This window comes from Leucoraja erinacea, chromosome 24 (genome assembly GCF_028641065.1).
Source record: "Leucoraja erinacea ecotype New England chromosome 24, Leri_hhj_1, whole genome shotgun sequence".
NCBI lineage: Eukaryota > Metazoa > Chordata > Chondrichthyes > Rajiformes > Rajidae > Leucoraja > Leucoraja erinaceus.
This window is the reverse complement of record NC_073400.1, coordinates 18,812,453-18,829,314: the sequence shown is the minus strand read 5'-3', so window position 1 is coordinate 18,829,314 and position 16,862 is coordinate 18,812,453. Positions and strand designations below refer to the sequence as shown.

At 44.7% G+C, this 16,862-nt stretch overlaps 1 protein-coding gene across 1 annotated transcript in view; it reads left to right on the top strand.

The window, feature by feature from the left end:
• The first annotated feature begins 311 nt into the window (after positions 1-311).
• LOC129708701 (semaphorin-3D-like) overlaps positions 312-16,862 on the top strand; it is a 65,822-nt gene continuing 49,271 nt past the window's right edge. The window contains exon 1 of the mRNA XM_055654638.1: positions 312-571. Coding sequence (XP_055510613.1) covers positions 457-571 — 115 coding nt within the window. The 5' untranslated portion in view covers positions 312-456. The remainder of the gene's footprint in view (positions 572-16,862) is intronic.

Below are 16,862 nucleotides of genomic sequence, written 5' to 3'. Positions count from 1 at the left end.
ATATGTATAATTTCAAAATATTTAATTCATAACATTTACGATTTATTTACACAATACGTTACTGATCAGTTGATTTTTTCTAATTGAAAGTCAAGTCTGGATTAAAAGATATAAAACAGCTGGTGTCTATCATCCACTCTTTATTAGTTATTATGTGCATCTTAAAAGTTCACATGAATTAATGCGCGCCGTTGTTGGACAGATGGCAACACCGCTGGGTATCGCTGGATATAACGTGACGGCGCTTGCCAAAACCACTCCTTTCTTGCCTGTTCGGTAGAGACTGATTGGCAGTGGGATTTCCACACCCACTGTCAGTTTCAGGACTATCTCAGCAGTCAGTGGACTGGAATGAATTGAGTCGGTGCAGAGAGAGCACCGACTAGCATCGCAGTAATGTTGTAGACTGGGAGGATAGTGTGGACACTTCTAATCGGGGAGAGGCATTGCCAAAGCATGCTCCCTCCACCGCGGATCACTGCTATGTCCCTCTGCCTTGTATTTCTCCTTCGGATACCAATGAATGAAGCCTGGAAACAAAGCAAACCTCGCCTAAAGTTCTCGTACAAAGGTAAAACTTTTCCGCGTGTCACTTATTTTCTCACATCTCGTGTAACCACCGCAAATGCATTGCCAACCCTGTAACTAAACAAAAAAACCACAGGGAGACCTGCAAGACTTTGTGTTTCTGAGCTGTAACAGGACGAAGCAATTATTCTGACACAATACAAGATGCAGAAGGTTATCATGTCAGCTGAAATATTTCTGATTTGTCATTTGAGCTTCGTGTATACTCTGTAAAGCTGAGGGATTTCCCATGGTTGGGTGTAAATTGTCCTTGAGGATGCCAAATAATGATTTAGTGACGGCATCGCGAAAAATATGACAAATTCACTAAAAAAAGAAAAATGGTTTAACTTAACACAGTCCGACTTAATGGCTTAAATTAACACTTCCCGGAGAGAGAGGATTGCAAGTTTTCTGCTTGCCTTTTGCGGCTTGGATATCAATTTTGCATCAAGAATTCCTGAGACATTTGACATTTTGATCAATGTCCTTCCCCCCCACCCCCACATCAAAACATTGCAGTATTGGAGATTGGGCAGATGGTTTGTGAAGGGAACGGGCGCTAAATGAGGAGGGATACGGAGAATTGTCGAGGGGATAAAGAGAACCATTTCATCAGTGAAGGGCAGTGCATGCGTGACTGCCCGAGGGAACTGTCATAAAAGGCAATGGGTTGTCTTAAATTAGCAGAAATGGTGTGAATTTGTATTCGCGGTTAATTTCAACTCTTCTTTCCTCGCCTCGTCTTCGGCTCCCGCTGAAAGCGATCAGTTTAAATCACATTTATGGCCCAACTAAATTGAGAAACGACCCAGCGACCCGCTGACAGCAGCGGGTCAGAAGGTGGGATGGCATTGTGCTTTTTTAAAACCGTGAAGCAATGTGTCAGATCTCCACACGGCTCCACTTCTACACGCCGTGACATGTGACACCTCATTATATGAACCCCGCCTCGCGTGTTAATTGGAAAGAAAAACAAATTATAACCCGATCTAACATTCAGTCCAGAGTGCAGAATACAAACTTCAACTCCAAATCAGATTTTCAGTTTGTTTCTCAGGAATGGTGGCCACTAACTTACAAAGTACTTGGTTTCACCTGACAGGCTAAATTCTATAGCTTGACTTTTAACAAAAGTGTAATGCCAATTGTTCGGAGTCCCAAAATGCGAACGCCACTTTAATGAGGTTTGCAGGGCAGAGGATCAGGACTGAACGAACTGAAGTGGAACTGTCACAAAACGGCCAGGATTAGCACAGCTTTAGCCTTTTATAATAAGCAGCCTCTCTTCCTCTCACACACATACTGTACATTCCCTCTTGCACTCACATGCGCACACACAGCCACACACACATGCACACACACTTGTGCACTCTCACACGTGCACACACGCGCACTCACACATACACATGTTTACATGTGGTCACAAACACATGCTCACACTAACACATCCTTGCCACACACAAACACATGCGTGCACACGTACACGTTCACACACAAGTTTATATGCAGTCACACACACATGCTCTTACACACACACACGCGCGCACACACACACATAAACACACACACACACACACACACACACACACACAGATACACATACATACACACACACACACACACACACACACAATCTCTCTCTCTCACCTGTGATCTCTAACCCATCACCATGACTGGGTATTGTCAGTACTGAATTTACTGCAGTGACCTTCAACTCAACAACAGAATCATAAGATCATGTGATAGGAGCAGAATTAGGCCATTTGGCCCATCAAGTCTACTCCGCCATTCAATCATGGCTGAGCTCTCTCTCCCTTCGAACCCCCCTCTCATGCCTTCTGCCCATAACATCTGACACCTGTGCTAATCAAGAATGTATCTATCTCTACCTTAAATATATTCACTGGCTTGGCTTCCATAGCCCTGTGGCAGAATTCCACAGGTACACCAACCTCTAAAGAAATTCCTCCTCATCTCCTTCCGAAGAGAACATCCTTTAATTCTGAGGCTATGACCTTGAGTCCTCGACTCTCCCACTAGTGAAAACATCCTCTCCACATCCACTCCATCCAAGCCTTTCACTATTCTGTGTGTTTCAATGAGCCCTCCCCCCCCCCCCTCCCCCCCCCCCCCCCCCCTCCCCCCCCCCCCCCCCCCCCCTCCCTCCTCCCCCGCCCCCCTCCCCCCCTCCCCCCCCTCCCCCCTGTCCCTCCCTGCTCCCTCCCTCCCTCTTCTAAACTCCAGCGAGTACAGGCGAGTGCCGTGAAACGCTCGGCAGTAATCCTGATGTGGCAACACTTGAATTGAATACATTTTATTAGCCAAGTATGCATACATATAAGGAATTTGCCTTGGTGTTTTGCTCGCAAGTAACAACATGACACACAGTAGACAATTAAAAATAAAACATTATAATTTAAACACGTGAAGAATGAAATAAAATACCAGAGTAAAAGGAGGTTGCAGACTTTTGGCTATTGAGTAGAGCTACTGTTTGTGGGGGAAAAAAATGTTTTTATGTCTGGCTGTGGCAGCTTTGACAGTACGGAGTCGCCTTCCAAAGGGAAGTGCTTCAAAGAGTTTGTGGCCAGGGTGAGTGGGGTCAGAGATGATCTTACCCGATCGCTTCCTGGCCCTTGCAGTGTACACTTGCTGTAGTTACTGGCACCACAGCTCTCTCCCACTTTGTCTGTGTGTGGCACAAGACAGGCTTGGCTGTTCAATAAACCCCGATACATTTGCATGTGACGTTTTCAATTCCTCACTTTAAGAGATGATCTTTAAAGCTCAGTACCTTTTACGGACTTAACACAATGGCTGGAGTTGCTGCGATTAATCACAGCCAAACGGAATTTTCTCCATCGACATGCTCTCCAGGGTGAGGCAATTGACGTATCAGCCAGATATGAGACATTTGACATCTGGTATTGGTCTGGGGTAAGGAGGTATGTGTGTAAATTTTAAATATTGGGTTGTCCTTGCTGACAGAACAGGAGGCAGCGTGACCCCTCGGCCACAAGGAAAGACAAATTACTCCGAGTTTATGCCATTGACTGGGAATCACATCTGCATATATCTTGGTTTCTTGGTCCTCCAAAATATCCCAAATGGAATTTAAACTGGAAATGGGCAGGGTGAGAGGCAGATGGGGCTCATCAGCATGGGAAGGCAGTCCATCTAAGAGAGGGAAAACTCTGATTTAAAGCATCCACTTCCTTGTGGCCATATCCAGCCATGGAAAAGGCTCCAGGAGTAAACCTCAAGAAAATCCGGAGCCCCTAAGGCACTTCGTGGTTGTCTACAACCTCGCTCTGGCAGCTCCTCCAATGGTGCTGGTGCCAAACTGTAACGGCCCTGCTGTTCCTTTGGATCGATCAGCGACGTGGAGAGGGGGGATGTGCTGCATGGGCAGCAGCCTGCATCTGTAGTTCCTTCTTGAACAGCCTGTCCTCCATATGACATCGCTCAGGCTTGCATCCGACCAGGATGCATCACCCATGGTCAGTCATGACCGAGAGGGGCCTACTACATCTGCAACATAGACGGAAATAATATAACGTTTAGTTTAATTTAGAGATACAGCATGAAACAGGCCCTTCGGCCCACCGAGTCTGCGCCGTCCATCGATCACCCGTCCACCCTATTTCCTTCGCTCCATAGATGCTGCTGCACCCGTTGAGTTTCTCCAGCATTTTTGTGTACCTACGCTAGTTCCATGTTATCCCACTTTTTCGTCCACTCCCTACAAACCAGGGACAATTTACAGAGGCCGATTAACCTACAAACCCGCACATCTTTGGAAAGTGGCCGGAGCATCCGCATCACAGGAAGAACGTGCAAACTACACACACACACACACACACACAGAACCCGAGGTCAGGATCGAACCCTGGTCTCTGGCGCTGTGTGGCAGCGACTCTACCAGCTGTGCCGCCCAGAATTATGTATTAGGTTAAAGAAAACAGTGATTCTGCTTCAGAGTGGTTACCGATCTGTTCCTGAAGATGAGCGGGTTAAAGTCAGTCCCATCAAACGCGCACATCTGTAGCACATCTGTAACACAGCGGTGACAGGGTCTTGATGGGACTGAGAATTAAATCAATTCACAGCGCCACAAAGTATGTTATCATTCATAATGTTCCCAAAATAAGTTGGACATGAAACCCTGGAAGATCTTGTGATTTATATTTACAGGCACAACGAGTACGATGTTGTTGCAGGAATCATTCATTCATTTATCCTCTGTGGCATTTGCAGTTCTGTTTGCTGAAAGGATCACGCTAATTGTAGGAAAGCGGTCAGCGGTCACCTGGTGACATGACTGCAGCTCATCATCATCTGCCTCTGTCTTTCTCTCATCAAACTTCACGGCTACTTTGCACGCTTATCCAGGAAAGGACTCACCACCCCTTTGCTCATTACCACACAAACCTTCCCTTGTCGCGGTTGTTTAAATACTCGGCGATTTATTGCAAGGCACTGCCGTTCACATCACACGGACCAGACTCCCCACCACTAACTCCATCCACACTTCATGCTGCCTCAGAAAAGCAGCCAACATAATCGAAGACTTGTCCCATCCGGATCTGGCCCCATTCCTCCTTCTCCCCGCTCCTGTCCGGCAGAAGGTACAGAAGCTTGAAAGCGCGCAGCACCAGACAGAAACAACTGCTTCCCCCTGTACCCAGGCTTGTGTACGGTCCTTCCAGAAGCGAGGGTACTGTCCGATTCACCCCTTGGACATTGGACTGTGACTTTGTCCATGCAACTGTTGTGCTGAGAACTATATTCTGCACTCTGTAATTTCCCCTTTAATCTATTCATCGTACTTTAGTTTATATTGACGGTATTCATGTTTTGTGTTATCTGATCTGTGTGGATAGCATGCAGAACAAAACGTTTCACTGTACCTCGATCCACTGACTATAATAAACTTAAACCTAAACCGAACAGTTTGTTATGCAGTAGCCTGGAAATAAAATGTATCATTCTTATTCGGGTGTTTAGTTTGATACAGAGTTTGCCCTGAAAACAATCGTAAAAAACTGCGAGTAATATGTGGTGGCATTATCTAAATCCACCAATTGTTCTATATCTCCCGTGACTTGCAGAATGACTCGAAGGATCTAATTGTATTGCACAAGAGATTAACGGAAAGCGTTACAGCTGTTTGAAACTCTCATGCAGAGTAATCCCGGAGGAGCCACGCATCTGCTCTCTGTGATCACTCTTGGCACGATCTCTGCACAGACACGTACAGCAGAGGGGGAATAAAAATGTTGTGGCCTGGTTCAGTCACAAGGGAATTTTTACCTGGTGTTTCGGACAGTTGAGAAAATATATGGATTTAAAAAAAAAATCTAAGCTTTCAACAGGTCAAGGGAACAAATGTGGCATGGGAAGACAGACACAGAATACTGGAGTAGCTCAGCGGTTCAGGCAACATCTCTGGAGAAAATGGATGGGTGACATTTCGTGTCGAGACTCTTTTTCAGACTGAAAGTCGGGGGAGAGGTATGAAAAGGTACAAAGAACAAATGAATGAAAGGTATGAAAAGAACACATCAAAGCCAGCAAGGATCATCAAGGAGCCCACAATGGTCCCATTGTTGGCTGTGGAAAAGGTGATAAGGGACCTCAGGGACAATTTTTTCACTTAGAGTGTAGTCCGTATCTGCAAAGAGATGTCAGAGGAAGCTATAGAAGTGGATACAATTACGACTGTGGACTGATATACCGTATGGAAAGGAAAGGTTTAGAGGGATGTGGGCCAAATGCAGGCAAATGGGACTAGCTCAATGTGCCAACTTGGTCGACAAGAACCAACAACTCCTGGACAAGTAGAGATGGACTTTGCCTGCAATGCCCACAACACAACACAACACAACACAAGTATCAAGGTAAAGGAGGGGCAGAGGTATGGCAGACACAGTTACATCATTCTCCATATAAAATACTTCAATAACATTTCACTGTACATGCAAGTCCAAGATGCCGGCCTTGCAGAAAGTACTGTAATCATTTATTTTACCACTCACCCTGGCATCAATGATGTTCTCATGGTGCAGTGAGAACTCTTTAGAGAACCTTGAAGAACTGACAATTCTTCTGGCTTTGAAAGGCGAGTGACATGAATTGTTGGATACAAGGATACATTGAGTAACTGCCTGAGTCTGTCCTCCAGCTCTGTCATGGAGTTTTTGTTGAGATTTCTATAGGGTCATTTAAAAACTAAACTTTTTAAGTTTTCGTTTAGTTTTAGTTGAGAGCCTCGGTGCATGCTCGAAGGTCGAATGGCCTACTCCTGCACCTATTTTCTATGTTTCTATGTCAGGATCAAACCCGGGTCTCTGGCACAGTAAGGCTGCAACTCTACCGCTGTGACACTGTGTCGCCCTGTTGTTTGGTTCGATTGTATTTATTTATGGTATATTCGATCGGTTTGGATAACTTGTATAACAAACTTTTCACTGTACCTCGGTACATGTAACAATAATAAATCTAAACCAAAAGCAATAGCTAGACTGTTGAACACTTCTAAATGTAACAAGGACAAATTGCCCATGTGTGAGGTTCACATATGATATGATGGGAAAAGTTGATAGTCTTTGAACTGCTTATTGTTGGACCGGGAACAAGAATATTAATGCCTGTTCATTTACTTTGGCGGGAGGTCTGTGGGACAATCAGCTCCCTTTGAGATCCACGTTCTGTGATCTAAGGCAAACACAAAATTAATAAAAAGAAAATATTTTGTGTCATGAGTTTTGGCTGAGCGTGGAACTTTCACAGCTACTTGTGTCAGGCTGTTGATTGGGTGACTGTTCTTCCAGGATACTGTTTCCCACTACACCAGCTGATAACTATCAGCACCTAGTTTTGCCAGGCTAAAGTCCACAGGCTAAAATTTTCAAGAAGGAACTGCAGATGCTGGAAAATCGAAGGTAGACAAAAATGCTGGAGAAACTCAGCGGGAGAGGCAGCATCTATGGAGCGAAGGAAATAGGCAACGTTTCGGGTCCGAAACGTTGCCTATTTCCTTCGCTCCATAGATGCTGCCTCACCCGCTGAGTTTCTCCAGCATTTTTGTCTACCGTCCACAGGCTAAAGATGTTTCTTTTGAGAAGAAATGATTTGAGTCGCCTACACAACTGCAGCTGAATTAACTTTTTACAGAGACTGGCACGAGAGAGATTTCTGCATTAACACGTGAAACTCATTACAACGCAACATGGTAAAACACAAAGTGCAGGAAGAACTCAGCAGGTCAGGCAGCAACTGTGGAGGGAATGGACAAACGTTATTTTGGGTCAGGACCCTACCTCAGATTTATACGTCACCAGCCTTTGTCACCTACTCCATCCACCTGCCAATCATTCCCTCCCCCTCACCTTTAGACTTTGGAGATACAACGTGGAAGCAGGCTCTTTGGCCCACAGAGTCTGCGGCCGACCAGCGATCACCCCATATACTAGTTCTATCCTACACACTAGGGCCAATTTACAATTTTACTGTGGCCATTTAACCTACAAACCTGTGCGTCTTTGGAATGTGGGAGGAATCCAGAAATGGTCACGGGGAGAACGTACAAACTCCATAAAGAACAGCCCTGTAGTCTGGATCGAACCCTGTTCTCTGACGCTGTAAGGCAGCAACTCTACCGCTGCGCCACTGTGCTGCCCCACCCATGTATCACCTATCACTTGCCTGGTGCTACTCTGCCCCATCTCCCATTTTCAGCTTTCTCCCCCCTGACTCCAATCCGTCTGAAAAAGGGTCCAGACCTGAAACGTCGATCGACCATTTCCCTCCACAGATGCTGCCTGACCCACTGTTCCTCCAGCATTTGGTGTTTTACTCAAGATTCCAGCATCTGCAGTTCCTTTTGCCTCCATACCACACAACATAGGGCTGGCAGAAAGGGAGTTGTAAAACCCTGCCACGCAGTTCTGATTTACCCATTCAATCTTAGATGCTAAGGAATGGTTAAGGCTTTACATGTTGCAAGGTTAGGAATGTTATGTAAATCTGGAGCATAAAATATAATAACTGAATCTTGCACGCTTCTTTCTGTTTCTTCAAAGTCATTAGACATATAACCTGTACCACATAATAAAAGCTGTCGGAGTCAGTTTTCTCTCCTTGGCGAACTCCAGCAACACATATTCTGATCGTTACCACTGTTCTGTTTGGAGTTTGCTATGTTTAAATTTCCATCCTTTCAGCAATGGCTTCATTACAGACTTGCCATCAATGGTTGTAAAATTACTTGGGACACATTGATTAAAATCTAAGCCTACTCATAATAGTTAAGCAAATTGAGAATTTTGGTCAGACAGTTTGTTACTATCAATACATACCAACAGACGGAGAGTTGGGTTGTGTTGAGAGTTGAGATACACCATGGAAACAGGCCCTTCAGCCCACCGAGCCCATGCCGACCATCGATCACCCGTTCACACTAGTTCTGTTATCCCACTTTCTCATCCACTCCCTTCACACTATAGCTAATTTACAAAGGCCCTTCTTCAGAATGAACATCACCTATCCATGTTCTCCAGAGATCCAGCACTTTGTGTATTAACCAGCATCTGCAGTTCCTTGTTTCTACGGCCTCAAGAGTCAGTCAGTTGTATAAAACTTTGCCAGACATATTTGAGACATACCAGAAAAATATTTTACACACGTTTCGACAAGACACCTGGCTTTTATATTAAGATGTTCAGCAGTTGCAGAGAATTACTCTGAGAAACGTTGTCACAACTTGGTAATTTATTAAATAAAACAGATTTAAATGTAATGATATATTTGGCAAGTATACTCCTGTCTTACAATCCAACTTGGTTACTCAATATAAAGTGAAGCATATCGTGGATGTGAATTGATTTTGATACAGATATAGAATTTAAATGTGGAGATATTTATAATGCAAAGAAAAGACACCAAGTGCTGGAGTAACTTGGCGGTCATGCAGCATCCCTGGATGACCAGAGGTGATATTTCGGGTCGGGATTGCTGCTGTTGTAGACCAGTATCTGCAGTTCCTTATGTCTACATTTGGAATGGAGTTGGGTAAGCCAGCTGGACCAGTTTCAGGAATTAGTGTGTTTATATGAAGGCATAATGCGGATCTATTCCCTCCACAGATGCTGCCTGACCTGCTGAGTTACTCCACCACTTTGTGTTTCATTCAAGATTCCAGCATCTGCAGCTCCATGTGACTCAGGAGTCCAGTTCAATGTTGAGTTCAAAACACAAAGTGCTGGAGGAACTCAGCGGGTCAGGCAGCATCTGCGGAGGGAATGGACAGACGACATTTCAGACTGAAGAAGGGTCTCGACCTGAGACACCGTGTTTTTCCTCAAGATTCCAACATCTGCAGATCCTTGTCTCTCTAAATGTTTTGCTTAGTTTAAAGCATGGAAATAGGCCCGACGGCCCACTGAGTTCACACCGACCATTGATCACCCGTACACACTCGTTGTATGTTAGCCCACTTTCTCATCCACTCCCTACACACTGGGAGCAAATTAAAAAAGTCACCCTACAAACACGCACGTCTTTGGAGCACCTGGGAGGGAACCCATGCAGTCACAGGGCGAACATGAAAATTCGGCATAGAGAGGTCCCGAGGTCAGGATTGAAACCCGGTCTCTGGTGCTCTACCCACTGCACAATTGTGTTGCCCACATTGAGGCAAGCTGATGTAGGCTTAATAATGTGCACTGATATTACATAATGTGCAATTTACATCAACAGTACAAGATGTTTAAGAAAGAACTGCTGGAAAAACCAAAGGTAGACAAAAAAGCTGGAGAAACTCAGTGGGTGAGACAGCATCGATGGAGTGAAGGGGTAGGCGACATTTCGGGTTGAGACCCTTCTTCAGACTGAAGAAATGTCGCCTATTCCTTCACTCCATTGATGCTGCCTCACCCACTGAGTTTCTCCAGCTTTTTTGTCTACCAGTGCAGGGATGATTCAAGATTGACGGCACATTGTCGCGTATCGGGAATGATGCAGTTTGACCCTGAAACCACCCTAATCACGCTCCTCTCTAGAAATAGCCAGCCCTTGTTGGGAAAACAGTGCTGCGATCGTAGATTTACGGATTTCTATTCCTTTTTTTGCATCTGTGTGTTCTTGTGTAGAAAGTTTATGCAAGTGGGGTAAACAGGAAGTGGTTTGTATATTTGGGAATTCAGATATGCTCGTCTTAAATAGCCCAAGTTAGTATTTGTGGTGGTCTTGTATATAAGGATGCCACCTGGACTTGTAGGCTTGGGTTCTAAGGAGAGGTTGGATAGGCTGGGACTTTTTTCTTTGGAGCGTAGGAGATTGAGAGGTGACCTTATTGAGATGTACAAGATGAGGGGCATGGATAAAGTGAACGCTCACAGTCTTTTTCCCAGGATAGAGGATTCTAAAACTAGAGGGCACAACCTTAAGGTGAAAGGGGAGGGTTTTAAAATGAACCTCAAGGGACAGCTTTTTCACTCAGTGTAGCCTGCATCTGGAACCAGCTGCCAGAGAAAAATAGAGAAATGGATACAATTGCGACATTTGGACAGATACAGTCTATGGACAGAACAGATTTAACCTGGTGTAGGCCAAATGCAGGCAAATGGGACAAGCCCAGTATGTCATTGTGATCAGCATTGGTAAGGTGGGCCGAAGGGCCTGTTTCCGTGCTGTACAGCTTTATGACTGTATGTATATGGCTGCCAGCAAAATCTGAATTAGATTCTTTGTGCTAATCTTTGACATGCAAACCATTGGGAGTTAAATAAGCAGAAACTGTGAAGGGTGCGATATCCTTGCTGCACATCTCAAAAGCTGCAGGGTGAGGAAAGCTCTGAGTGTTGCAGAGAGCTCAGCCTCAGCTGCAGCACATCTAAGAATGCGACCAAATTCTCTGGAGGTTCTGAAACATTGTTGTGCCTGAATGGCTCCACACACTGCTGTGGGAAATTACTTCCCCACCACATCAAGGGCTCGATTTGAGATTTGTTTTATTCAATGGTGCTTTCATAAGTTCATAGGTTCTAGGAGCAGAAATAGGCCCTTTGACCCATCTGGCCTATTCCATTCAATCCTAGAGTGATACAGTGTGGAAACAGGCCCTTCGGCCCAACTTGCCCACACCGGCCAACATGTCCCAACTACACTGGTCACACGAGCCTGCATTTGGTCCATATCTCCCCAAACATGCCCTATCCATGTATGTGTCTGTTTCTTAAATGTTGGGATAGTCCCTTGTTCCTTACACCCACCACCCTTTGTGTGAAAAGATTACCCCTCAGATTCCTATTAAATCTTTTCCCATGATAGATCATGGCTGATCTATCTTTCCCTCTCAATCCCATTCTCCTGCCTTCTCTCCATAATTCCTGACACCCGTACTAATCAAGAACCTATTAATCTCCGTCTTAAAAATATCCATTAATGTCCCCCACAAACCATTGTTGGCAATGTACATGCTTCTATTCTGAGGCTGTGGCTTCTGGTCCTGGACTCTCCCACTAGTGGAAACATCTGCACCTATTGTCACAAATGCAAACATTGTTTTTTTTTAATTCTTCCCCATTTAAATAATTCTTAGGCTATAAAGATTATTTTCCTTGTGGAACAAACAGCGTGATACAGCATGAAAACAGGCCCTTCGGCCCAACTTGCCATGCCAACCAAGATACAGCCCCACCTGCCCATTTCCCTCCAAACCTTAGGCACAAGGAACTACAGATGCTAGTTTACAAAAAAAAGTTCACAGAATGCTGGAGTAACTTAATGTGTCATATAGCATCTCAGGAGGTCATGGATAGGTGATATTTCGGGTTGGGACCCTTCTTCAGACTGACTTCTTCAGTATGAAGAAAGGTCCCGACCTGAAATGTCAACTATCCATGTTCTCCTGAGAAGCTAACTTGACCCATTGAGTTACTCCAGCACTCTGTGTCTTCTTCCCTATCCTATCCGGCAGCTCATTCGATTTGGCCACCCTCCAGCATCTTTTTAGCTCAGTCTGAATTAACCCATATGGCAAAATAATCCTCCATCTTCTACGATCAGCCTCCCTCAGTCAAACAGTGATACATCAGCGGCTGTAGAGATTAAGTGAGGAGCCCCAAGTATATTCAAAGTCTAGACACTGCTGAATTTTGGGAGATTAGTGATGTACGTGCAAATGTAGCTGTTGGATCCACGCATGTTCAACCCTGACTGATTTCTTCACTGCTTATCTTAACGTCAATCTCATTAAATTTATTTCCTGGAATCTTTTTTGTTTCCACTCAGGTGTGGGCTTTTAAAATCAATCTGGCAGCAATCTCCTGTGGGAAGCAGGGTGGGGTTTACTGTTGGGACAGGCCTGTGTCAGTCAGCATCTCTCCAGGCCTGTAACCCTTTGCAGCATCCGTACACCATTCACTGACCTGTTTTGCAGTTTGCAACTGAATTGGCTGCAAATGGATTAGAACTGAATACGCTCCGCATATCAGGTCACAGGTTTGGGAAGCCTTACACATATGGCCAACGTCCGGGTCACATTACAACTTTCTATGATTGATGTTGCCTGGAACGTGCTGCCAGGGGTGGTGGTAGAGGCTGGCATGATAGCTGTGTTTCAGGCTTTTAGAGGGCCATGTGGATGTGCAGGGAATGGAGGGATATGGATCAAGTACAGGCTTTTGAGAATAGTTTGCCTTGGCATCATGTCCAGCACAGATATTTAGGGCCAAAGGGCCTGTTCCCCTGCTATACTGTTCTGTTTTATGATACAACAATTTCTCACATTGACGTGAACTTTGATTGATAAAAATACATATCATAGAGTGATAGTCATAGACCCATACAGCACAGAAACAGGCCCTTCAGCCCAACTTGCCCATACTGACCAAGAAGCCCCATCTACACTAGTCCCACCTGCCTGCATTTGGCCCATATCCCTCTGAACCTTTCCTATCCATGTACCTATCCAAATGTCTTTTAAATGTTGTTATAGTATCTTCCTCAAATACCTCCTCTGGCAGCTTGTTCCATGTACCACCAACCTTCTGTATGAAAAAAATCGCCCTTCCAGTTCCTATTATATATTTCCCCTCTCATCATAAACATATATACTCTGGTTCTTGGTTCCCCTATTCTGGGTAAAAGGCTTTTTGATAAGCGCTTGGATATGGAGGGATATAGATCATTGTGAACCCAGGATGAGATTTGTTTGATTTGGCATAAAGTTTCAGACTATTTACTGCAAAATCCAGCAAGGATTCCATCAAATAACGAGCTTCTGTCATCTAATCCTGTTCAGGGACTATTTTAATTGTAAATCAAATTGAAAATAGGACCGCTGGAGTAAAGGGTGCAAGTTTCCATTTTAATTTAAAATTTCTGAGGGTTAAAGATTTAGTGTGGTACAGTGGCGCAGCGGTAGAGTTGCTGCCTCACAATGCCAGAGACCTGGGTTCAATCCTGACTATGGGTGCTATCAGTATAGCGTTTGTACATTCTCCCCGTGACCAAAGGGGTTTTCTCCGGGTGCTCATGTTTCCTCCCACACTCCAAAGACGTGCGACCTTTGTACGTTAATTAGCTTCAGTAAATTTGCAAATTGTCCCTAGTGTGTAGGATAGTGCAAGTGTGTGGGGATTGGTGGTCGGCACTGACTCAATGGGCTGAAGGGCCTGTTATCTCTAAACTAAATTAAACTAAGATGTTGAATGTAGCTGATTACCACTAACGGCTACTTTAGATTATTTGTGAAAGTAAATAGATAATTGGGAATATTGGAATATATGTCAGTAAGAGTCAAAAGGGTCCAGATTGTTTAATTCTTATATGTACTGAGGCAATGGAACAATGACATTGTTCGGCCATGTTGGCGCAGCGGTAGAGTTGCTGCCTTACAGCGCTTGCAGCACCAGAAACCCGGATTCGATCCCGACTACGGGTGCTTCCTGTACAGAGTTTGTATGTTCTCCCCGTGACCTTGTGGGTTTTCTCCGAGATCTTTGGTTTCCTCCCACACTCCATAGACGTACAGGTTTGTAGGTTAATTGGCCGATGGGCCTGTTTATGTGCTGTATTTCTAAACTAAACTAAACTTTTAACAGTTAGCAGGCCCATAATCTCAATAACACAGAGAGAAATATAATCGAAAATACAATAAATTAATAATTCTGGGTAACCGTCACCATGTGAAAAACTGAAGTCAGTCATGCAAACAAAAACACTGTCCACAGTAGGTCATAGTTGCTGAGGTTAGTGTTGTGCACTGTTTAAGAGCCTGAAGGTTGTACAATGTTTCCTTGTATGTAAGGTACCTAATTATCTTTTCTAACACACCATTACCAAGCCTACGTTTCATGGGAAATCGGTTAAACAATCCAGGCCAAGTGTTCATTGAAAGCTGAGAAAATTAAAACCAGCATCATCTCCAGGGATTAGTTGATGTTTCCGGTGTCAAATCTTTTATTAATTTCGACTGTGGGTGGTTAATGTGGCTCCGAAAATATTTCTTTAAAATAGATTCTTGCTAAAGCAAGTACTCGTTTTTCCCCTTCTTTGAAGAAGCTTCATCCTGAGGTTAGATGAAATCTGGCAATCCTTATTCATCAGGAAAATGAATGCATTTGAGATTCTAAACTGTTCAATGTGATGAGGACGTCACAGCCCGGATCAGAATCATGTTGTCCTGTGTATTGGGAACGGATTAATTAAATTGTTACTTGCCTTGGCTTTTTAACCTTCACCCTTTCACCTTAAACCTCCATCCTCTGGCTCTTGTTTTCCCTACTTTCCCATGTGCATTCGCCCTATCTATTCCCATCATGATTTTATACACCTCTTCAAAATCACCCCTCTGCAATCTGCTCTCCGAGGAATAAAGTCCTAGCCTGCCCAACCTCTCCCTGTAGCTCAGGGCCTTGAGTCCTGACAACAACCTCAGTTTGCTATTAAAATCTCTCAAGGTATTAATAGCGGGATGTGGAATGAGGCAACAAGGATAATTGAACACCTTAATCTAAGCAATGGTCGTGCTATTGATTCTTTTATTATTTATCCCAATCTGTTTCAACATGCCTGTCATAATTACTTGTTGGGAGAGATCCAGGCTACTGTTGTGTTCATTCATTGCATTCGACGCTCCCGATGTGACCTGCTTTACATCGCCAAGAACATGTAAGAGCAGGCGACTGTTTCGCCGAACACTTCCCCTTCTCCAACACATACCCTCGGCCCACCAAGGCCTGCTGGATCCCAGTTGCCAACCATTCCCAACCAACTCCCCTTCCCATTCCCATATTCAATGGTTCAATGGTAATTTATTTGTCACATGTACCGAGGTACAGTGAAATTCAATTTTGTACACAGTTCAGTACAAGTATCACTATATATAAGCACTGATACATATATCTTAGCTAAGCATCTCAGATACAGTAGGTATAGCAATAGCACATTAGAACAGAATACATAGACGCCAGTTTGGCACAATTTTCGAGTCCCAGTTATAAGCGCAGTGTTCTTAACCTGAAAGTGAAGGCCCGTTGCCCTGACGACGTTGCGCGGTTGGCTTGGCCAAGTGTAGCCGTTGGTGTCCTCTGCCACTGCTCCACTCCTAGGCCTCTTGCAGTAGTGTCTGGTTCAGCTGAGCCCCAGGCCACTCCACTGTTGATGCAGTGCCTCATATTCCACTTGGGTAGCTTACAGCCCAAAGGTTTGAACATTGAATTCGTCATTCTCAAGTAATACCTCCTCCCCTCCCACCTACCCCTCTCATCCTGGTATACACACATTTCCCTCACCATCTCTCATCCCCCACACTCATCTTGCTCATTCCCATTCCTTCCCTCACTCACCTCCCATCCCAAATCCCATATTTCCCATTCATCTTTCTTCTTTCCCCTCCCCGTCCCCTTCCACCCATATCCCTTTCTACATTTCACTCCTCCTATTCCTTCCTTCTCTGACACCTTTTGTCTCTTTCACTTCCAGCCTTTGTCACTCACTCCACCCATCTGTCAATCCACACCTCCCCCCACCTCAAGCATAATCAAGGACCAGTCCTACCCAGGTCATTTTCTCTTCTCCCCTCTCCCATCAGGCAAGAGGTATAGAAGTGTGAAAACGCACACCTCTAGATTCAAGGACAGCTGTTATCAGGCAACTGAACCATCCTATCAACAACTAAAGTGTGGTCTGAGGAAGGGCCTTGACCCAAAACGTCAACCATTCCTTCTCTCCAGAGATGCTGCCCATCCCGCTGAGTTACTCCAGCATTTTGTGTCTATCTTCGG